The 24,451-nt window shown below is 45.1% G+C and overlaps 1 protein-coding gene across 19 annotated transcripts in view; it reads right to left on the reverse strand.

Moving 5' to 3' along the window:
- NEDD4L (NEDD4 like E3 ubiquitin protein ligase) overlaps positions 1 to 24,451 on the reverse strand; it is a 255,657-nt gene that overhangs the window by 117,827 nt on the left and 113,379 nt on the right. For all 19 annotated transcript variants that reach the window (XM_083402672.1, XM_083402667.1, XM_083402666.1 and 16 more), the window contains 2 exons: positions 9,501 to 9,582; positions 8,031 to 8,069 (listed from right to left, as the gene is read on the reverse strand). In XM_083402672.1, coding sequence (XP_083258798.1) covers positions 8,031 to 8,069; positions 9,501 to 9,582 — 121 coding nt within the window. The remainder of the gene's footprint in view (positions 1 to 8,030; positions 8,070 to 9,500; positions 9,583 to 24,451) is intronic.

Raw genomic sequence — 24,451 nt, forward strand, 5'->3', positions numbered from 1 at the left:
GAAAACGCACCCCAAAATAGGGTGTTTTGATTCCTTATAGGGAGCTAAGGACTCACCAAGACTGTATCAGTCAGCCCAGCTGCCCCCCCCCCCCAAGTAACACCTATAATTTAAGAGAGAAAAAGAGGATCTGTTAAAGAAACAGGTATGATCTCCAGATCACAACCTGGCTGCTTTATTTCCCTCTAGGAATATACAGTTGTACCTTAGATCCCGAACACCTTGCTACTCGGACATTTTGGCTCCTGAACGCCACAAACCCGGAAGAGAGTGTGCTGGTTTACGAACGTTCTTTGGAACCTGAACGTCCGACATGGGTTCCGCAGCTTCGGATTGGCTGCAGGAGTTTCCTGCAACCAATCAGAAGCCGTGCTTGGGTTTCCAAATGTTTTGGAAGTCGAACGGACTTCAACTGCAGATTATCCAATGGGAAAATCACTTACTGCCCACCATAATTTCAGCAAAGCGTGTTCCTTCATGGAGAGCACATGTTGCGGTGGGGTCTAACAGGACACACCCTCTTGGTTACTGGGTGGGACCATTTGGATGGCCATGACTGTGATTGGGCCAATTTGAGTTGTTGGGGAGATTTTGATGTTACCATTTAGAGGGATGGCCCGAAGGTTATATATTCTTAGGATGCAGTTTTTTCAGTCCCTTTTGCTGCGTGCATCAGATCGCCCGCCCACCCTCCCCAATTTAGGGCTGTTGCGTTTGACCTTGCTATGCCTGTCATGGGGTCGTCTGCTTTTGGGGCAGGGGCCTCGTAGGAATTTTGTCCATTTGGCAGATTGGCTGGTGCCATTTGGTTTTTGCCTACTGCGTAGCAAATCGTCACAACTTGTAAGGTTGCAGTTAGGCATTGGTTAAAAATTGGTTGGTGGAGGGGTAAGGGTTGGCTATGCCTGCCCCTCCAATCCTCCTGCTGCAAGGGAATTCCATTACAGGAATCCAGGGGTTTACCATGCTTTTGTCCGTATCCCCGGCAAGGGGCTAGGGCCGTGCAAGCCCCTGGGAGCATGAGGGGAGGGGTGATGGTATGCTGCCATTCCCCCCCCCCCCAATATTGTTTTCCCTTACTGGCTTTTGCTGGAATCCGGAAGTCAGTTCTGTCCCGGGGCGGGGACAGATAGTCGTAACAAATACCTAAGCAACCACTCACATTATGTATTTTAATAAAGTTGTGGCCAAAATTATGCCAAAAACCTTAAACAAAAATGTCTGTGTGAATTGTGATTTATTTAGGGGGTGGCTTGGGGACCTCGACACGCAAACAAATTTCTGGCGATCATATATCTAATCTCAACAGCAGAAAAAACAGCCTTTGAAAAACCTGCACACAGGGTTGCTATGCGAATGATTAGCATTAAGTTAGCCATGACTAATCCCACCCCCTGTCTTCACTCCAAGCTGGGGTAGGGACATGCAAGCAAACGGCTGGTGAGCTTCTTTTAATGTTAGAAACGTTGATTTGATGAAGCCTAGATTTAAAAGAAAAACAGCAGCATGCATATGTTGACGCAGACAACATAAAACCAGGCTGCAACGAGAGTCCCATGGTTAGACAGGGAACATCTCCCACACAAAGCATCAGATGCTGGCACTTCCCATTACTAACTGGGGCTGATGAGCTGAGAGTCCAACATTTGAAGGGTCAAAGGTTCCCCCATCCCTGGGGTACTCCATGAAAGTTCGGAAGCAACCTTATAACGAGTGGTTCACCAAGCTCTGTATTTTCTATACTGGAAGGGCTGGGAGATATACCGTCCAAAATAAGTTTGAAGTCCACAAAGTGGAAGCAGTTTCATAATATTCGACACGGCAATATATTGCAATTCACGATGTGTGCACGTGCTATGTAAAAAAAATTATAATTGCAATGTGGGAAAAACCGTGAAGCCCGGTCATTGCTCCTCTCATGATTCCTGCTGCTCCTGTTGCTCTGTTTACAACAGCTGTAACAATATGTTAAAGGTAAGGGTTGGAAACTGGCATAAGAAAGGAAAGTTCCCAGATGAGAGCTAGGAGGGTCCGGGACTTTTTTTCAGCTGGAACTCACAGGAACTCAGTTCCGGCACCTCTCAGGTGGGCACCATTGCCATTACAGTGGACGCTCGGATTGCGAATGTGCAGTGGCGTAGCGTGGGGGGTGCAGGGGGGGCCGGCCGCACCATCTGGGGGGGGGCGCGCTTGCACTCGCAGCTCTCTGCCCCTACCTGGCTCACTCACTCTCTCTCACTGCAGTGCTGGCTGTGCGAATCCGATCCGAGCCGCCGGGTCGCCGCCCACTGTGGAGGGGAGGTTGCCAGGCGTGCGGTGCGGTGCGGAGAGAGAGAGAGGGACTATCTGGGGGAGGGACAGTGCAGCGGGGCGGGGGGCGCAAATTACTTGCCTTGGCCCGGGTTAGGGGGCGCAAATTACTTGCCTTGCCCCGGGTGCTGACAACCCACGCTACGCCACTGCGAACGTGATCCGTGCGGGATGCACGTTCACAACCCGCAGCGTTCGCAACCCACAGCGGAGCTTCTGCACACGCGCAGGTTGTGATTCGGCGCTTCTGCGCATGCGTATAGCACGATTTAGCGCTTCTGTGCATGCGCAACCACCAAAACCCGGAAGTAACCCGTTCCGGTACTTCCGGGTTTCGGCAGTCCGTAACCCGAAAAAACACAACTTGAAGCATCTGTAACCTGAGGTATGGCTGTATAAGAGAACAAGGGAAGCATTCATGGTGAGTTCTGGCACCTATTTTTCTAGAAAAATAGCACAGGGAGGCTCCAACACTTTCTGAGTGAGACAAGGGTTAAGAGCTACCTCTGGGGGAGGATTTTGAATCTTTCTTTCTTTCTTTCTTTCTTTCTTTCTTTTTGTTTTTATTTAGATTAGTTTCTTTCATCTTGTTGTATTCTAAAAAAGCTTTAATAAAATCTTAAGGGGGGACGGGACTCTCCTTCTTTAGACCCAGGCCAAAAACTGAGACAGCTCTGAATTCAGGGCTGATATATTTTTCCTCACCCACCCCAGCAACACTCGAGGTTTTTGAAACTGCAGTGATATTCAAAGCCGTAATTAACAGTTATTAACAGGACCAAAGGATTTGATTGTGCAAACTGAGCCACCGTGTCATCAATAGAAAAGTGTTACGCGGTGAATGCATGTTTATTCGGAATTAAGTCCTACTCTGTCTAATAGAACTTATTCCCAAATTAAGTGTGCATAAACTAAACATAAATAGGATTGTGGTGCAAGCCCCTCCGTGATCAACGCTAAGTGTGTTTAAGATTGCAGCATTATAAACCCGAAGTATAACATGACCAGACGTAAGTTCTGGTAGAAAGATTCCTATGTACTGTATTAAACTTTGTTGTGACTGGAATGGAAAAAGCCGGGACCAGACATGTGGGGTTCAGTGCCAAGACAATTCCCAGGGATTGTGCATTACTAATCAAAACAGGCTTGGACCATTTCTTCCCACTCTTCCTTATAGAGAACACTGAAGAGATCAATGTGTCTGGGACAGCAAGGAAGACTGCAGAAACAAAACCGTCTCTATTTTCTCTGTTTAAGCATGCTATAAAAATCAACTTGAAAACCACTTACGATCTTTCCAAATTGAGAAACTGCTAAAAATATTGTTTCCAAAATGCTAACAAAAAAGTCCAGCTGCGCAGACACTATTTGAAAAAGATACTACAGTTTTAACAATCTACAATGCCCCAGTGTTTACAGGCAGCTGCTCCAAAAGATTAAATTTAAACTGCTGAAATATTACCTTGCCTCTCTCTCTCTCTCTCTCTCTGCCTTTCTCTTTTTAAAGAAAGACATCCGAGAGTTTAGACAGCATTCTATAGTAACTGGTTAACAATACGAAAGTCCCACTCACTTGCAATATTAAATCTGAGAAATCATTTAAAATATTGTTTTCTACTTTCCCTTCATCTTGTTGAGTAAGCCAGCCTGGGGAAAGTATAATGCAAATGAGTGGCGGGTTTTTTTTTCATGGATCATGTAAAATAAGTGTAAAATGATGCACCTTTAAAACAAATTCTAAAAATGATCCTTAAAAATACAAACTGCTCTGCAGTTCATTCATGATACAATTGCCTCTGTGGTATGGCTTTGGCCATCCGTAACTGTGAAATTAATCCTTTTTGCCTACATATTGTGCCACCTTATAGGATTATGCTGTAAAGACTGGTCCCTTAAAGCCAGTGTTTTCAAAATGAATTTCCAAAGTAGTAAAGATTAGAACTTGGAAATGCAAAGTTTACCCATCGTATTTATAACACATGTACGGTTTGGGTGCTGACGTCCACTAATCACTTAATCTAATCCCGGCATCTACTGCTTAGTCCTTCCCCTCTTGCCTTTATTGACTAAAGCAACAAGTTGAACTGCTTTCATCATCCCAATCAGTCACTCTCCCCACTAACTGGATTGTCAAAACTTCAGTGCTACCAACCCCTGGAAATAATAAATAATAAATTTTTATTTATACCCCGCCTTCCCTGGTTCAGAAAACCGGGCTCAGGGCAGCTAACAACAAATTTAAAACTTAGGGCCTGGGACCTCTAAACTATGATTATTCATGGGCCTTAAGGTCCTCTGCGGGGCATACCAGGAGAGGCGGTCCCGTAAATACAAGGGCCCTAAGCCACAAAGGGCTTTAAAGGTCAAAACCAGCACCTTAAACCCTACTCAATACTAAACTGGGAGCCAGTGCAGCTGGTAAAGCACTGGGTGAATATGCTCCCATGGCAGGGATCCCGTGAGGAGCCTCGCTGCAGCATTCTGCACCCGCTGGAGTTTCTGGGACAGTTTCAAGGGCAGGTCCTTGAAAGGGATGTGTGAGGGTGTAGCAGGTGAGTATCGGGACAGGTGAAACAGTAAAAAGTGGCTGGCCGCAATGCACTTGTAAAATGTGTATGGCAACAAAACTAAACTAAAAATAAACAAACCACCATCAGAAACCTCTTAAACTGGAGGAGAGAAATTGTCTGTGCGGTCATGTTTGTGTAGAGGCTTTCTAGGCTGGAATAAGCCAGAACAAGTGAGATACTGGCAATATTTTTTAAACAGAAGACATCTAGTAAGTGCATGGAGTCACAAACTAATAAGAATCAAATAAATATTCCAGCAGCAGCAGAAGAAGAAGAAGACAGTACAGTTCTTCCAGGATAATGAACAAATTAATAGTCCCCAAAGGTACATCAAATGTCCAAGGATCAGCTATCGCTAAAAAGTGTGCTGCGCTTGAAGCACCCTATTGTAATGTTTGGAGCACCCATCATCTCACGTTTGCAGGATATTGACTGTGGAAAGGCATTCTGCCTCCATTTCAGTGATCTTTGACAGTCACTTCACTCCTACCGTTCCTGTTTGTTATGTACTGAAGTTCTCACCCTGTGCCAGCAGGGGGATACTGTAGGTAGTTTTCACTCAGGTCCACATATGCAAATAAGGGATTGAAAGTGACTCTCAGTGATTGGATAGTTACAGAAAGTGTTACAGTTGCGTTGTAGTGGAGCTCTATATAAGCAGGCTGGCTGAACCCTTCAGTTCAGTTCTGTTCTGGCCTGTGAATAAACAAGAGCTGTTGAAGAACTGCTGTGTAGTCTGATATGTTCACCCACAACTTAACACTGTTCATGGAACATTTATTTGATTCTTATTAGTTTGTGACTCCATGCACATATTATATGTCTTATGTTTATGAATTTTGAAACAGTTAGTGTTATAAAAATATTTTCAGTATATTATTAGCCGACGTGTTGCTTGTTGAACTTGTTGTTCAGAGTGTTCTGTTTTGCAACACAGGGGATTTTCTTTGGTGTAGAACAAGTGTAGAACAAGTGAGATGGCAGAACATTTAAAACAAAACAAAGAAATGGGATAAAGTGCACTTGGTCAGAAGATATGGGCTCAAATCCGACTTCTCCCTTGGACTCATCTGTATACAGAAACACTTCTGTGTCACAATGTACATTACAATGGCGTTCTTCCAAATTTGGGAGCGGGCCTGAGACACATTTGCCAAAATTGTGGCCACAACTACACTAGGTCTTTAAAAAACTCTTGCCTCCTGTTTTGTTTAATGAGAACGAGGAAGTGGCATGAGCACAAGGCACTCTAATGAAGACGATGCACACCCAAATGCCAGGGGAGTTAATTAAATTTGCCTCAAGTCAAGTCCCAAATTAAATACCCAACATCTACAGACAGGAGTGCAGAAGACTCTGAGACTACCAGTCAGTGCAGACAGCACAGCAACAGATGGACCAAAACTCTGACGCATAAGTTGGTCCCATGGTTTTGTGTGCTTGGTATCCCAATGATACTGGTGTCATAATTTTGGACCTGGCAATATACTGCAAATTATGAATGATGTGGGGTGTCTGTGTGTGTACGCTATGCAAAAATCACAATGTGGGAAAAACTGGAGCCAGCCAATGCCTCTACATAGATCCATCCTTATCTCAGACATGGTGATATATCAGTATATCACATTGTTTATCTGGTAATATATCACGGTGTTGAAAACCAGATATGGCCCAGCCCTACTGTTCACATCTAAATAGTTCCTTATTTCAGACATCATGATGTAATGGTCTATCACGATATTTAGCTGGTGATATATTGCAATGTTGAAAACCAGCCCCACTGATAAAGTGGCTCATTTGTAAGAACCGATGGCTCTGCTCTAGGGTAAATCAGAGGTAAGAAAGAAAATTCATGTCTTCACTGGAAATAAATACCGGAAGCAGAGGGGAAATCTCAGACAGAAAGAGTGTAGACAATGATTGGCTAGCCCCTTACCAATGCCAGTAGCCAAACCTACATGGAAAGGTGTGGCTAGCTAGTCAACAACCCCACACTATGACACTGCTGAAAGTAGGACTCCCTATCTCTAAAGGTAAAGGTAAAGGGACCCCTGACCATTAGGCCCAGTCGCAGACAATTCTGGGGTTGCAGCGCTCATCTTGCTCTATAGATTGAGGGAGCCGGTGTTTGTCCGCAAACAGCTTCCAGGTCATGTGGCCTGCATGACTAAGCCGCTTCTGGCGAACCAGAGCAGCGCACGGAAACGCCGTTTACCTTCCCGCCAGAGTGGTACCTATTTATCTACTTGCACTTTGACGCGCTTTCGAACTGCTAGGTTGGCAGGAGCAGGGACCGAGCAATGGGAGCTCACTCCGTCGCGGGAATTCAAACTGCCGACCTTCCGATCAGCAAGCCCTAGGCTCTGTGGTTTAACCCACAGTGCCACCCGCGTCCCTGCTGCTAATTTCTGGTAGGTGTAGGAAGTCATCCTCTGCACTCCATCCCAACAAGGTTTCTTCAGGCAGATTCACCCACTGCCATTGAGCATGCCACAAGCGCTTGTGACACAACTGTACTGGGAGCAGGAAATTATGGTACTAGGACTATGGATACAAGCTTGGATTGGGCTGAAAGCAGGGATTGGGAGCCTATAGCTCTCAAGATGATGGACAGCAACTCCCGTCAACCCTAGACAACAAGGCCAAGAGGGATGATGGGAACTAGATCCCAATGCCTTCTGTGTAGCCTTGGGTTCTGCATCCCTGTTTTCTAGTCTTCATCCAATGCAATAGATTTATTGTTCAGCTTCAATACTCTTGTCCCACAAAACCAGAATACTAGTCCAGCAATCTTCACCATTTAAAAAGCTTGAACCTATCATATCCTGTGAATGGAAATTGGGATAACCACTAGTGTAAAATACCCTAAGTTAACCCACCTCACAGGGATGTTGTGAAAAAGATAAAACATGTTGCAAATTAAAAGTGCTACTGTATATTACAAAATCATTTCCAGAGAAGGCCATGTTTCATATTGACTGAAATGTTTTGTAAACGTTTGGTTTAGCATGTTTAAGAAAATAAGAGTTGCTTTGCTGGATCATTAGATTATGGGCCATCTAATTCAACATTCCATAGCCAAAAGCACAGAACCAGATGCCAGCTGATCGCACAGGAAATATGCCTGTCATTTAAAAGCAGAACACTTACTCTAAAATAAAATTCTTCATTCCATTTCGGATTCAATGTCTGCAAGAAAAAAGGAGGAGGGGAAATCACATTTAGCAACACCAAATCTTAAAGAGCTTTAGAAAACGCTGAAGATCTGACATTTCGCTGCAATTAAAACAAAAGTGACATTCTTTGTTAAGAATATCAGAAAGGAAAGTAAAAAAGAACTAGAGAGGGGGAAAAACATCATAGCAACAGCTTTCATCCGCAATAAAGACATTGTCGTCAAAAGGCTTCAAATTCATTTGCTGAGCAAACTTCGTGTGGGAGGGCATGTGAAGTGGGATGAGCCAGAAATAGATGTCAACTATAAATAGGAACTTCACAGTGGGAGGCAGATTGCTGATGACCTGGGCAGAGATGTCTTAATGAAGGCCGTTAAATATTTCATTATTAAAATTCTTCAACACGTTACTGGGGAGTGGGAGAGTGCGAGAGGGTACATGGTCAGTGTGTGCAAGCAGAGGAGTAGATCTGGATCTCTGAAGCAGGATCGCTGGTAAAAATGCCAAATATAAATTTATGATTGGCACAGAAAACCACTTTTTGCACCAAGTATTTCAGAGGATAACCTTTTAAAGTTGTGGCCAAAATCGATATTCATTCATTCATTCATTTTTTAAAAATGTATAAAAAGGTAAAGGGACCCCTGACCATTAGGTCCAGTCGTGACCGACTCTGGGGTTGCGGCGCTCATCTCACTTTACTGGCCGAGGGAGCCGGCGTACAGCTTCCGGGTCATGTGGCCAGCATGACTAAGCCTCTTCTGGCAATCCAGAGCAGTGCACGGAAACGCCGTTTACCTTCCCACCGGAGCGGTACCTATTTATCTACTTGCACTTTGACGTGCTTTCAAACTGCTAGGTTGGCAGGAGTAGGGACTGAGCAACGGGAGCTCACCCCGTCACGGGGATTTGAACCGCCGACCTTCTGATTGGCAAGTCCTAGGCTCTGTGGTTTAACCCACAACACCACCCGGCAACAAGTGGAAAAAACCCTTAAGCAAGCCCCTCAAGGTGGCTCATAAATGTGTGTATGTGCGTTATGCTATGCATTTTGTGACATGGGCATTACATAGGGATACTTTTCACAACTGTGATCTGGGCAGTGGAGTGGTGTAAGTGAAGAAAAGAGACAACAATTAACCCAAAGCTTGTTCACTGCCCCTGCTCAGGCTGCACAGAAAAAGCATTTGGGTTCCTGAAATTCATTCTGATTGTGCAGATGAAATAGAACACATAGAATTCTACAGGGTATGGTATTAGTGTGGGAAAACAATCACGATCCAAGGATCCCCAGAGATGGCCCTCCAGGTGGTGGAGACGTCAGGCGTCATCCTGGTCCCCAGGTGTCTTCACTTGGCCGCAAGTAGCTGACAGCCAGGTGTAAAATGCGCCTGGCTAATTTCGAACACTGTCCAACAGTTAAGGATATATTATCACCACTTACCTTTTTAATAGTTTTTGTCTGCACCAGGGCAAGTTCTCGGTTTTCATCTGCTACATACAATGAAAGTTTCACATACGGGTCACTGCAAAAGAAGAACTTGCCGTTAATTTTTCGAATCTCCATAAAGAACACATGATGAAAGAAATTTCATTCAGTTTTATTTAAAATTTAACACACACACACACACACTTTATGCTAATGATAGCCAACCATTTGTAAATAAGCCGTTATTGAAATAAAAAAGGTAGAAGGTAAAGGACCCCTGGACGGTTATGTCCAGCCAAAGGCGAGTTTGGGGTTGCGGTGCTCATCTAGCTTTCAGGCCAAGGGAGCCGACATTTGTCCACAGACAGCCTTCCGGGTCATGTGGCCAGCATGACTAAACCGCTTCTGGCACAAGAGAACACCGTGATGGAAACCAGAGCGCACGGAAACGCCGTTTACCTTCCCGCTGCAGCGGTACCTATTTATCTACTTGCAATGGCATGCTTTCGAACTGCTAGGTTGGCAGGAGCTGGGACAGAGCAACGGGAGCCCACTCCGTCGCAGGGATTCGAACCACCAATCTTCTGATTGGCAAGCCCAAGAGGCTCAGTGGTTTAGACCACAGAGGCACCCACATCCCTCATTATTGAAATATGTTTGCATCAGCTGCTATAGGATGCTGCAATTTGGCTTAGTGGGCTGGAATAATGCAGATACCTGAAATGAACTACATAAATGTTAAGTGTTTCCAATGAATGAGAATTCTTTTCCATTCATTACTGTCATTTCATTCATTAATTGTTGTTTCGCACTACAATCTTACACATGCTCACTAAGGAATAATACCCACTGAACAAGTAGGGCTTGCTTCTGAGCAAACATTATGTGGAGTTGCGATGCTATAAATTTAAATTCATCGGCACTAACAAATCTGCAAGCGTTTGAACAACATCAACACAACAGAAGGTCTCCCCAAGCATTTGCATTTTCTCCTAAACAGACGGACCACCTGTTGCTTGGTCCCAAAGAGAGGAAAAAAACTTGTGAATTAATGTAACTGAAATGGTCAGCTACCCTCTAGTGGCTACACTTAACACAGTTAAAACACAGAAAGTGGCCATCCGCCATATGGCAGGTTGTCCTACAATAGTTTTTTTCCACATTCATTTGAAAGAGAAAAAATTGGGGGGGGGGGGGAGAGCTAAAAAAAAGAAGACGAAGCAAGCTCATCCTGTGAACAAAGTGAACAATTAACCAATCTAAACGATGTTGTGAAAAAAAGGCTGACACACACACAAGAAGCTCAAATTACTGTGTAAAATCGTAGTAGTAATGGAAAAATTTTAAACTGATAGCAAGTTAATTCAGGTTGTTAATTTCAAATGAAGATAATTTTTCTCCCCGATAATTGTTCTCAATACTCACAAATGTCAAAATTATATAAATCTTTTAATGGTACAGATAAGAAAGCATACGCAAGAGAATTAAAAAAATCTCATTCTGCCGCCTGAGTCCCAAGATATTTTGCTGCCTGAGTCAAATGATAAGATGGTGGCCCATTCTCAATTCCACGTACAGGTGTAAACTGGTCTGGCAGTCAAAATTGTACATCAGCATTGGTGGTATGATAGCATCTTCCATTGCGCCCAAGGCAGTAGGCCAGGATAGGGGTCCCAGAAGGGGAATGATGGAGAGCTCAGGAGGAAAAGCCAGAGGCTGTTACTTCTGTCCTTGGGCATCTGCCGCCTGAGGCAGTTGCCTCAATCTGCCTAATGGTAGGACTGGCCCTCTGTCCACATGACAGAGGAATTTTTCTGCACATGCTATATTGCCACATCTAATATAGAGGGAAAGTCTTACATGAATAATTTGGAAAAGGGGGGTGGGGGTGGGAGAGAACATTTCCCCCCAAATGCCCATCCCTTTAGTATCACAGTCTCATATTGCTTTAAACAGATACACTAACTAGCAACTAAATATATATTGGAAATTGAACATTTGGGGAATATTAAGTGAAATTATTAGCTTTGTGTGGGAAGAGGCAGAACATATCCTGTCTACCACAACCATTTAATTAATCATTCACGGTTAACAGTAATCCTGTTTTTACTTCCTTCACAGTCATATAGATCCGGAACTGTTTGTATTTAGTCACCAGAGGATCACAAAGCAAGCATTTAACAAACCAATGGAACCACCTACCTGATTACACATACAAGTAAAATAAATAAAATTCTCATAAGCCCAAATACAAGCATAAACAAAATTCCAACTCTCTAGCGAGACACAGCATTCTTCCTTAAAATATATATATTCTCCCATTGCCACACAGAGAAAATGCAAAGGTTGCATATTTTGTCCAAACAGTAAATAAGATCCAAGGATCCCCAGGCATGAACCTCCAGATGGTGGAGGTGTCGAGCGCCTTCACTTGGTTGCGCCAACAGCCAGGTGCAAAATGCGGCCGGCTAATTTTGAACACTGGGTGCCTGCCACCACTCCTCTTTGTCCAGCCAGTCCCCGACAACTGTCTACTATTAGTAGTATTAAATCAATTTATATACAATTAAATTATATAACTTAAATTAGTTTCTATGTGGTTTCCAAATTTAAAAGCTAATTGCACAAGCATTAACATGCATACTAAAACAATCCCATTTAAATACATACGTGTGTGTGTGTGTGTGTGTGTACACACACACACACACACACACACATATATATATATACATGATTCATCACCACCATTATATCTTAAAGGTAAAGGTAAAGGCCATTAGGTCTAGTCATGACCGACTCTGGGGTTGCGGCGCTCATCTCGCTTTATTGGCCGAGGGAGCCGGCGTACACTTCTGGGTCATGTGGCCAGCATGACTAAGCCGCTTCTGGCGATCCAGAGCAGCGCACAGAAACGCCGTTTACCTTCCCGCAGGAGCGGTACCTATTTATCTACTTGCACTTTGATGTGCTTTCGAACTGCTAGGTTGGCAGGAGCAGGGACCGAGCAACGGGAGCTCACCCTGTCGCGGAGATTCGAACCACCGACCTTCTGCTCAGCAAGTCCTAGGCTCTGTGGTTTAACCCATGGCGCCACCCACGTCCCCCATTGTATCTTCCACCTGTTTAAATCAACCATCTTAAAAGAGGGACATACAGCTTTATGAACATAGGTGGTTCCACCGCATGAGAAGGAACTCAAGATTTGCCATGCCAAAGGGACTGCCCACATGCAGCTGCAAGCACACAGAACCTTCTGCTGAGCATGCAGACATCAGATGTGGGACAATCCCACTGCCACGTACACAAGCTGAAACTCAGCGAGTGGAGAAGGTGAGTCTATGTCCTAATGAAGCCTTATTTACCTAGGGATCCATTAGCCACGCCATCCCCTGGACCTCGGAGGGAACAAAAGTACCAGGAAAGCAGAATCTTCTTTGGAGAAAAAGAGTTTATTGAGATCTGAGCACAGAGTCAAGGTCTGTACTCAGAGACAGCCTGCTGGTTAGTTCCTAGAAATACACTGGCTGTAAAGCAAGACACTTCAGCAGACTTTCTTATACCCCCAGACTTCCCCAATCGGCTAGCAAATATTGCTTGCTTAACACATTTTATTGCTTGCTAAACATTCCTGTCTTTCTGCTAAGCCAAGCACTCCCTCCCACCTCCTTGTACACGTGTCTTCTTTTGCTAGCTAAGCATTCCCTTCGTATCTCTTCTTATTCTTGCATTACCAAAAGCAGAAGCAAAGCAGGAAACATCTTGCTAGTGGTTTTTAGTTGACAGCAGTTTTTGGCTAGGCAGGAAACGACCTTCTGACCTGTAACTAGCATCAGCAGTTTCAGATAGCTGGTTAGACAGGAAACGGCCTCCTGACCTGTCTGATTTAGACTTTGCAAATAACTGCATTTTTGGGTTTGAGCTTGTGTAACCATCCTAGCAGAGTGCCGGAATTTACTATGTGTAGATAATATTTGAGAGCAACAGAATAAAATATTGAGAGAAACCTTTCCCATCTCCCTTTACTCCGTCCTCTTCTTTTGAACAATCTATTACTTAGATTCGTTCTGGGGTAGGGGTCTATATTCTCTCATTACAGCAATCACGCGAGGTCCCATCATGCGAGACATCATCTTTTTCATCATATGTTGCAGGCATCGCATTAAGCAGGGTATACAGAAGCAGAAAAGCAATAGAAGCATTATTGGGCCTATTCTCCCCACAAATACGATACCGTTCATGCCAACAGAAATACGAGAGCATCCATATGACAAGGGCGGTACATATCACTCCTACCCACCAAACCCAATATCTCCATGGTTCCTCCCACCAATATTCAGGGGGTGTGCTCATTGTTGAAGAGCCCACTGATATTTGTGCCCGACTACCTGTTGAGCCTCAAGGATGAGAGCCCACCGGTGAGCTGATGCTCCCACTATGTGGGTCAATTTTTCTATTAGCCCTGTTGGGTGGATTGAACTCTCGTGCTGCCTCCCTAGTGACCAGAGCATATGGAAGCTGAAATCCTGGGGTGGCAATTCTTACTGGCACGCACTTGTTTAGTAATTTCAATGCACACCTGGCTCAGGCTCCCATCTATCACCTGGGTTAAGAGTAGGACCTGGTCTATCAAATGAGGTTGGTACAGTGCTCTACCTTCCAGATAACAGTTGACTACCCTCCCACAACAGCAAGAGCGGTACAGAACTAGATAGATTTCGATCGTCTCTACAGCTTCCCGTAAGAGCACTGTCCACGCATGCTGGTCAGTGGTGTGGGAGAGGAGCCACAACGGGGCAGTGGGGTGTCTCAATACGGTAATCTCATCAAACCCCAGTTTCCAATAGCCAAGGAGCACGCCATCTCTTACCACCGGCAAGACGAACCAGTCGTAGCAGAGTCCATCAGGCCAATAGGGTTGGTATGGTTCGGTAGGGTCAGGGCAATAAGACATAGAGCAAGTCAATAAAGAAAATAAGAGAGAAAAGAGAAAGTCTTTGTAACTGTCCTTGTGATGATTAGTCGCAGGATCTCGTTGCCCGTGGCCTAACGCTTTTTCCTGGTAGCATCAGACACAAGGTGATGATCAACTTCAGAGGGTCAGCGGGATTTCTTTTGCAAGTCCAGACACCCTTCTTCAGATGCGTGTGATGTACCCAGGGGATCACCTCGACTACTTTCACTGCAGTTAGGGATGAGGGGGTCGCCAGACGCTGTCACTCAGAGGGACTGGTGAACCGGTTCAGCGAGACTGCCACGGGACTGCAGGTGTACGCTTGAGGGAATACCTGGAAAGAAAGCAAACACACACAACAAACACAGGGATTGCACTTGTTCTTGGGTGATGTGATCTCCCATCTGCCCAAACCGGCGGGGATGCCTCGGACGAAAGGGGTTGGCCTGCCATATAGAAGTTCAAAGGGTGATAGTTCTCAGTCTCTTGGTTGGCGCACAGGGCACATTTTGGGATATAGCAGCAGTTAGTTATAGCAGCAGTTAGTTGAGGTAGAATATTCTCCCAAGGTGCGCCTTAGCAGCTGGGCCTCCCAAATGGGTGGACTCGTGGTAATTCTTTACAATTGTGCTGGCCAAATGTTGGGGCACAAAAACACGGCTGTCCGGTCCTTCCTGGAGCGTTGCTCCTTCTTGGCTGGTCCACTGCTGTTCATCAAGGGTGTAACGTGGTTCCACATCGTCTGGAGTGAGTTCTGGTACCAATATCAAAAGTCCCGGTGGTGCCTCTAAATTGGCTGGAGAACAAATGTCTACGTTGGGGGCGCTGCCTGCGGGCGCCCCTCCCATCCAATTCTTCACCGTGCGTAGAGATATCAGCAAGGCGGTCGTCACTGGAGGGGATCTTCAGGATGCTGAGACACAGTCCAATCTGAAGCAGCTTTCTTATGTGGTGGACCCAAGGGGTGGTGCCAGCGACCTTCACAGCTGTGGGTGTGGAGAGCAGATGGGCCCTTCCAGCACGGCGGCAGTGGTGCCTGGGACCAGTCTCATCCACACCTCGTCACCTGGCTCAAACTGGTCATGCAAGAAGTTCGGGCCTGGGTTGAGAGAGAAAATCTCGAGAGAGAGACTGTACATAATTGTTCAATTCCACATCTTGAGCAGGGATAGGTGAAAGCATGCACACATAAGGAACCGGTCTCCCAAACATCACTTCAAAAGGGTGACAAGTGAATACGTTTCAATGGGAGGCTACAGACTCTAAGCAAAGCCAAGGGCAACATGGACACCCAATTAGACCCTGTTTCTTGGGTCAATGGTTTTTTTTTTTTTTTTCAAAGTCCTGTTCATCCTTTCCTCTTTTCCAGAACTTTGGGGCCTATATGCGGTACCCACCATCTTCCTTCTTCACTGGCAACAGTGGGGTGTTTCACTGTGATTGGCATTGTTTCAAGATTCCATGTTGAAGCAATCGCTTCAAATGCACCCACACTCCTTCAGCTGCCTGTCGTGGGATGGGGTATTGGTTTTTATCTTTCGCCCATAGTCCAGGGTCAACATCATGAGGCAGGCTAACAGGGAGGATTCCCTCCTCTTCTTTTACCATCATCAAGCACCAATGGTCTCTCAGGGGCATTTCTAAAGAAAACTCTCCTGCTGGTCCAGTTGTCATCATTACTTCCCCCATTGGTTGGAAGGAAATCTGGGCTTGTAATTTTGTTAACAAGTCTTGGCCCAATAAAGGAATGGGACACTCTGGTATATACAAAAAATTGTGCTGGACTACTTGGCCACCTAGGCAGCAGGTAACAGACTGCAAAAAACGGGGCCTTTTGTGATTTACCTGTGGCCCCAATTATATTAACCACTTGGTTTGTGGGTTTTGTTACAGGCACAGGTAAGACTGAGTGGGCAGCTCCCTTGTTCACCTTCTCCTACCTGTAATAAGGTAGCTAGGTTAAGGGCTGTGGTAACCTGAAACTTCAGGCGTGAATGTAATAACAGCATCTGGCACTTCCTCATTTTCGCTTGTGATAGGAAATAGGTGCCTTTCATGTCAAGTAAGGCTGGGACTGCATGTGGAGTCACACAGGTGGTGTCCTGTCCAAACGTGAATTTTATCTGCCTTCGTGAGTAGGGTGGCCACTGCCACAATCGCTTTCATACAGGGGGGGGGGCAATCTCTGTTCTGTTGGGGTTAGCTTCTCTGACAAGTATGCGACGGGTTGCTGCCAATTTTTCAGTTTCTGGCATAAGACTCCCTTGGCTACCCCCTGGTCTTCATCTATGAACAGCGTAAAAGGCTTCTTGGGGTTTGGATGCCAAGCACTGGGGCTTGTTGTCACTTTGAGATCCTGAAAAGCCTGCTGCTGTTCCCTGCCCCATATAAAAGGATCCTTCTCTATTCCCTAGTTGACTCATGCAGGGGCCAAGCAATGCTTCTGTAATTAGTAGTGAGTCCAGGAGATATTGTTCATCATCATAAGTGGGATTATAGGTTTAAAAAAAAAAAAATCCCTTCAAACAATTTTACGATCTTTGCTGGATTCTCCTCAAAAGAGGGGTTCTGATTTCTCCAATTACAAACATCTGCACTTGAAAAGGGTATATGCTGGACCGTGTAGGTCTGTGGTGCCTTCGCTTGTTCAGCTGGGACAGGGGCTGGTGGATCATAAACCCTCTGAAGGGGCATTTCTCCAGTTGCCTGATCCTTCCTGGTTTTCTCATACTATCTGTGAGACATAACTCTCTTCGCCGCCTGTCCCCACTTACGTTGCCATCTCTTCCTCTTTTCAGGGGTGCAGCATTCCGCTGCCTCAACTAACAAGGGGCTTACATCCAACTTCTTCCTCAAATGGCTTTACAAACTCCTTTAGTCTCTTTTTCTGTCTTTCTGTCCACATTTTCTTTCCTTGATTCATATCATCTAGTGTCTTCCTAAACTCTTCGTTATCTTCCTCATCTTCCTCTTCTTCCGTCTCACTATCCTCCTTCGCAGGTCCTCCTCCCCCCTACACCAGCACCTCCCTGTGCTTCTTGATCTTGGCCTGGGGGGGGGGGGGGTTTGGAGGGGCTGTTGGTGGAGTGTAAGGTGGTGGCTTAATCACTCCCCCTCCTCATCTTCTGGGTCTTCTAACACCAGAGGCTTCACTGTACAAATCCTGTTCTGTGTGTTGCTGTCACAGCAAGACTTTAGCCATGGTAGATTCTTTTCTTTACATTGGTCTTCCATGTAGAGATATAGGGGATCTGGTCTGGGTGGACATTTAATATATTTTGCCACAGGGGGTTGATTTGCCACAGGGGGTTGATTAATTGCAAATCAAAGCCACGCAGTTCTCTGGGTTGGCAAGTCCACCTCACATAAAGTTTTGAGTCTCTGTTTTTTCAATGTGAATCATCACTCTTCGTGGCTGTTTTCCAGTTATTAAAAAAGCATTCCAGAGGAATACATTGGCTTGCTCCAGACCCTATTTTTTTTTTTTTTTTTTTTTTTTTTTTTTTTTTTTTTTCAGATACTCCGCACCTGACTGGGCTGTAAATTCTTTCACAGTTCACACGATACAGATTGTGGTCTGCACGAGGTCGCCCTGGCAGAAAACGCACAACCCTGCAATCGCTCGGCCAAGGGGAGCGCTAGGCCCCGACCCACACTTGACAACAATTCAGTCACTGGAGTATCTGACACACAACATGTCAACAAAACACTCAATTCCCTCTGCCCCATTCCCTTTCCCAAACCTTTACCAATTCCTTTCCTGGTGGCATTCTTACTGCCGGGCACTCTACTGCCAACTACCAGGTGAGGCTGATCAGGCCTCTGGCCCTTTCCCTCGGGCCCCTAGCCCTTTCCCTCGGGCTTACCTTTCTCCGCTGCGGACCTGTCCCCTCGGCGCCGTTCTGTCCTCTTGTTCTCCCTCAACCAGATGTCTCCGCTCCAGGACGGTGTGGCAATCTCCCCCTACAAACTGGCAGGGTGTGCACCGGAAATGCGAACGCCGATTGGAGCTGTTCACCTTAGTTGAGCCTGGCCCTCCGGTCCGTATTTGGGGAGGGGGCTGATCCCGGACGAGCCCCCAAAGAAATGAAGCCTTATTTACCTAGGGATCCATTAGCCACGCCATCCCCTGGACCTCGGAGGGAACAAAAGTACCAGGAAAGCAGAATCTTCTTTGGAGAAAAAGAGTTTATTGAGATCTGAGCACAGAGTCAAGGTCTGTACTCAGAGACAGCCTGCTGGTTAGTTCCTAGAAATACACTGGCTGTAAAGCAAGACACTTCAGCAGACTTTCTTATACCCCCAGACTTCCCCAATCGGCTAGCAAATATTGCTTGCTTAACACATTTTATTGCTTGCTAAACATTCCTGTCTTTCTGCTAAGCCAAGCACTCCCTCCCACCTCCTTGTACACGTGTCTTCTTTTGCTAGCTAAGCATTCCCTTCGTATCTCTTCTTATTCTTGCATTACCAAAAGCAGAAGCAAAGCAGGAAACATCTTGCTAGTGGTTTTTAGTTGACAGCAGTTTTTGGCTAGGCAGGAAACGACCTTCTGACCTGTAACTAGCATCAGCAGTTTCAGATAGCTGGTTAGACAGGAAACGGCCTCCTGACCTGTCTGATTTAGACTTTGCAAATAACTGCATTTTTGGGTTTGAGCTTGTGTAACCATCCTAGCAGAGTGCCGGAATTTACTATGTGTAGATAATATTTGAGAGCAACAGAATAAAATATTGAGAGAAACCTTTCCCATCTCCCTTTACTAATATCTAAACAAAGCAGACAATGTTGCCTGGAGAAATGGAGGACTCAAAAGTCCTAGAAAAGAGAAGATACTTGAAATATGTTTCTCTCCCCACAACGAACATAGCACAGCAAATGCAGTTTGTGCCGGATTACACAAACGTATACACCATCACCTGGAGGTGTTTTTTTCAATACTTAGTTGCGCCTGTTGCCTAAGACTCTGCCTCGATGGTGAGAGCGTCCTACATTCCACCATTAACACATGCAAATCTTACAGGTCAGATTAGTACAACCATTTCTCAACGGAAGCATGAACTGGTCTACCTCCTCCCTCTCTAAAATAGTTAGCACTTACATAAAGTTGTTTCCAAGAGCCAGAACTTTGATGTGAGACATAACTGCCATCTGACAAGGACTCTGCCCTGTCAGGAATGCGTGCAGGAGCCAGGCCCTGTGACCAGTAGGACTTTGCAGGACTGGGGCCTTCCTAAGTTTGTTCTGAAGAGGCAAGGAACAGCTGCACAGGTGAGGCCAATTGGTAACTCACAGCACCTGGTGGCAAGAGCTGGGAAGGGATAGAAGGTCAGCATTTCCCTTTGGCTCTTTACCACAGCAACACGTTCCCTGCTTTGCTGCGTTTGACTCCTTGATCCTTGGACCCTTTGCTTCCTGACCCTCGGACCCTTGGTTTCTTGACTCCCGGCTCTCTGACCCTCGGACTCTTGGCTTCCTGACTCCTGGCTTCCCATTCCTGCTCCCACCCCGCCATCTTGCCCCCAGTCCCGACGTCCCAGGCCGGGACTTTGATCGCCCATGAAACGGACCGGGACACACCCTCACAAGGGTTGATACTTTAGGCCAGGCATAGGCAAACTCCAGCCCTCCAGATGTTTGGGACCACAATTCCCATCATCTCTAGCTAACAGGACCAGTGGTCAGGGGTAGTGGGAATTGTAGTCTCAAACATCTGGAGGGCCAGAGTTTGCCTATGCCTGCTTTAAGCAAATCATCACCACATCAGTGTTCATCACCGCATCAGTGTGCTGCGGAGCAACCAGTCAAACTGAATCATCTGGCAATCTCAGTGGCTATCTTTTTTTTTTAAGAGCAAAAGATGCTGCCTCTCTTACTCCAACTGGGGTCAGCTAACTTTTTCAGCAGGGGAGCGGTCCACTGTCCCTCAGACCTTGTGGGGGGCCAGACTATATTTTTTTTTGGGGGGGGGAAATGAAAGAATTCCTATGCCCCACAAATAACCCAGAGATGCATTTTAAATAATAACACACATTCTACTCATGTAAAAACACACTGATTCTCGGACCATCCGTGGGCCGGATTTAGAAGGCAATTGGGCCAGATCCGGCCCCCGGGCCTTAGTTTGCCTACCCATGCTTCAAGCTATACCTTTAGATTCCTTTAGTTTTTCATAGACCCAAGGAAACTCAAGATACAAAAATACAACAGCTAGCAACTATGTGCAATTTCACAGCTCCCACAAGAAATACACACACAACAACAACAACAACATTGGGATGAATTACAGTCTAGGTATTTTACCTTCCTGATGCTGTAAAGTGATTACTTATTTTATAGTCGTATATATTAGTTCGTTTTGTATTTTATGTTTTTGCTACGATATTATTATTACCGCCACTGCTACTAAATCTGTTACGCACCCTTCTTCACCAACAGATACCAGAGCAGGTTACGACGATTTCAAATTCAGTTATTAAAAACAAATCCGATTCTCAGGAATAGGGCGTGTCTTAAAAACACAAGCATCTCGGATGCCAATGGCCAAGATGGTGAATGTATATTAGTCAGTAACAACATAATGATGAGAAGCAGATCAGCAGTCTTTGCGTGGGAAATAGACTATCAAGGCAGTGGCGGACATCAACATTGCAATTTTTTTTTCTCAGTAGGAAGAGGTTATCTAAGGGGGCTACTTCTGAGAAGCACATACTGAAACCAGCCAATTGTGTTTTAATAGTAAAAGCAGCACACTTGAAGAGTGAATGAAATTAGGTGGACACTAAACATACCCTCCCTACTCCTTCTAGCTGTTTGTTGATGACCCTGACTGAAACGCACTGTTCATTCTGCACTTATCAGGAATAGATTTTTTTAGCTCGGCAGCCTCTAGACTATTCCCTGTCTATTGACCTCAGGCAAACATCTTTGCTAAACCGTTTTTAGCACCTGTTGTTGTTGGTTTTTTTAATGTTTCTTTCGGCAAGTAACATTCTTGCCACTGTAGTAATAAGTTTCTATACAGTTTAGATAGTTCTGTCCCTATAATTCCCTGTAATTCCCCCCAAAAAAGCTTCTGGGGTTGTTGTTGTTGTTTTTACAAACGTTATTTCAAACATTATATATCTTTAAGCGCCAGGAGAAAACATTCCTCTTCAGCCAGGCCTTTGACTGATTAACATTCGACAGCCTTTTACATGTGTTTGTAGGAGGGAGGGGTTGTTTTGTTTTGTTTCTATTTATTTTGTGCTTTTATCCTGTATGTTTATCTTGTGAACCACACTGTCATCCTCAGATGCAGGGAGGTATATAAATTTGCTATTATTATTATTGTTGTTGTTATTGTTATTATGCCTGTTGTTTCACAATGAATTGTATTTTTGTTGCGGATTTTGCTTCTTATATATCAAATTCAAACGTTGATGCACTAACAAGCAATACGAGGAGCGCGAGAAGCAATAAAAATACAGTAAGAAATCAATATGGATATTTAATATGATGGAGGCACCATCTTTCCTCTGCAACCACCCAAATAAAGCTCACAGACCACTAGCGATCTTTGACCACAGTTCAGCAACACCAAAGGCAGCAAGCTCAAATTTGCACCTATCCCTCCCCAGGCCATTCCCCCCCTCCTTTCTTATCGTGGCCCTTAGGCTGTAACCTATTGTTAAGATGCAATTCCTACTGAGTGCCTATACTGAAAGGAGGATCATGAACATCATAAATACGTATAATTACCAGTAGACCTCTTCCTTTTCTGTTGAGCCAGGAGAAATGGAATGAGGCTCAGCTGACTGCAGCCTGGAGTCTTGATTCTGGCTTGGTTGCCTACAGATTATATCTTGCAATGCTTCACCCTGGCATTTTTCCTGGAGACTACCTCTGGGGCTGTCCCACCTGCATGACCCTGATATGAGTCAAGCAGTGATGAAACAAATCCAGGACTTATCTAGTTCACCAAGATGTGACCTTTGGACTAACTGAGGGCAGTACTTGCCAAACTGCATGTTTCATTTATTTAACGTAATTTGCATGCACCTTAAACATCTTTGCATAGACATTAATATTGTCAATAACAGCCAGAGGTTAAAAACAAAATTGACCTAAAAAGCTCATAACATAAATAAAACCGTAAGTTGTGAATGATGATAATATATCTGTTTGTTGTTATTTTAATGTATATTCCACTTTTCCTCTGAAAAGGAAACCAAGGCACCAAACATACAAGCAACTGAACATCTAAAAACAGATCCCGTGCAAAGGCAGACCAGGAAAATTGTCTTTAACGAGAGGAAATGCCAAAAGATAAATGCTTCATCACAAAAAGTCTGGTTCTCATGTTGTGCAGAATGATTTCATGATAAGTTTAATTTTATATGACTACACGCTAATCCAAAAACTAACTTCAAGTTCCACCTAACACTTGCACCCGACACCCAACATCTTCACATTTCTCTCCTATTTCACTTTCAATCTACAGTAACTGGCCCTGCAATAATCTGGGATTCTTAATTCCACTTTTTCTGTTTACGTATTCAATACATTTTTAAACCATATTTGCAACCAACCAACCAACCAATCAATCAACAATCACTACCAACAGCATAGCGATGACACTATTATTTGCTAAATCCTGGGTGTAACTCTTTTAACATGTGAAACCGTAAGTGCTTGCGTGGACATACACACACAGTCTTGGTATGCCATGTTCCTCTAGGCCCACCCCATTCTGAGAAATAATGGTTACATGGAGACATCTCCCAACTTCCAATACATACTTTGAAGGATCATGAATAAGATACCGCTGGCAGTTTCATCCTCCTTGATAGGACACTTCCTTGTTTGTCAAAACCATCCTCAGCAAGGTCCAAACCAGAACGATCCTGAATTGCAATACTGGCTTGGAAGGAGCTATTCAGGTCACAGTTTGTTGGTCCGGACATCATTGTAAACTGTGGTTTGACAAATGAAGTGTGCTGCTAAGCAAGAGGAAAAAGCAAACCCACCCACCCACCCACCCAGGTCCCGTATGCATATCATGGTTACTTCATAAACCACAAGCATGTCAGCATCCCCTTCAAGCTGAGAGCAACAAGCTACAAGCCTGAAAAGTGTACAATAGCTAAGAGTGTGGGGACTAGGAAGTGTGAGACCAGGGCTCAAATCCCTCATTTGGTCATCAAACAGACTGGTGTCTTGGGGCTGGTCACTGTCTCTTGGAATAAGGTGCCTCATAGGGTTTGTTGTGAGGATGAAACGAGAAGGGGCAAAACCACATGCATCACCTTCAACTCCCTGGAGGAAAGGTGGAATATAAATGCAATAAGGTAAAGGACCCCTGGACAGTTAAGTCCAGTCAAACACGACTTTCCTCCCTGGAGGAAAGGTGGAATATACAGTGGTACCTTGGGTTACAGACCCTTCAGGTTACAGACTCCGCTAACCCAGAAATAGTGCCTCAGGTTAAGAACTTTGCTTCAGGATGAGAACAGAAATAGCGTGGGAGGCCCCATTAGCTAAAGTGGTGCTTCAGGTTAAGAACAGTTTCAGGTTAAGAACGGACCTCCGGAACGAATTAAGCACATAACCAGAGGTACCAATGTATGGGGTTGTGGCGCTCATCTCACTTTCAGGCTGAGGGAGCCGGCGTTTGTCCACAGACAGCTTTCCGGGTCATGTGGTCAGCATGACTAAACCACTTCTGGCACAACGGGACACCGTGACGGAAACCAGAGCACACGGAAAAGCCGTTTACCTTCCCGCCACAGCTGTACCTATTTATCTACTTGCACTGGTGTGCTTTTGAACTGCTAGGTTGGCAGGAGCTGGGAAAGAGCAACGGGAGCTAACCCTGTTGTGGGGATTCGAACTGCCAACCTTCCGATCAGCAAGCCCGAGAGGTTCAGAGGTTTAGACCCCACAGCGCCACCCGCGTCCCTAAATGCAATAAGAAACAAACCATACACACTGGTTCGCACATCACAGTAAGGTAAGTGGGAGGAATTCAACACAG

Source organism: Podarcis tiliguerta, assembly GCF_965153285.1.
Source record: "Podarcis tiliguerta genome assembly, chromosome: 11".
Classification (NCBI taxonomy): domain Eukaryota; kingdom Metazoa; phylum Chordata; class Lepidosauria; order Squamata; family Lacertidae; genus Podarcis; species Podarcis tiliguerta.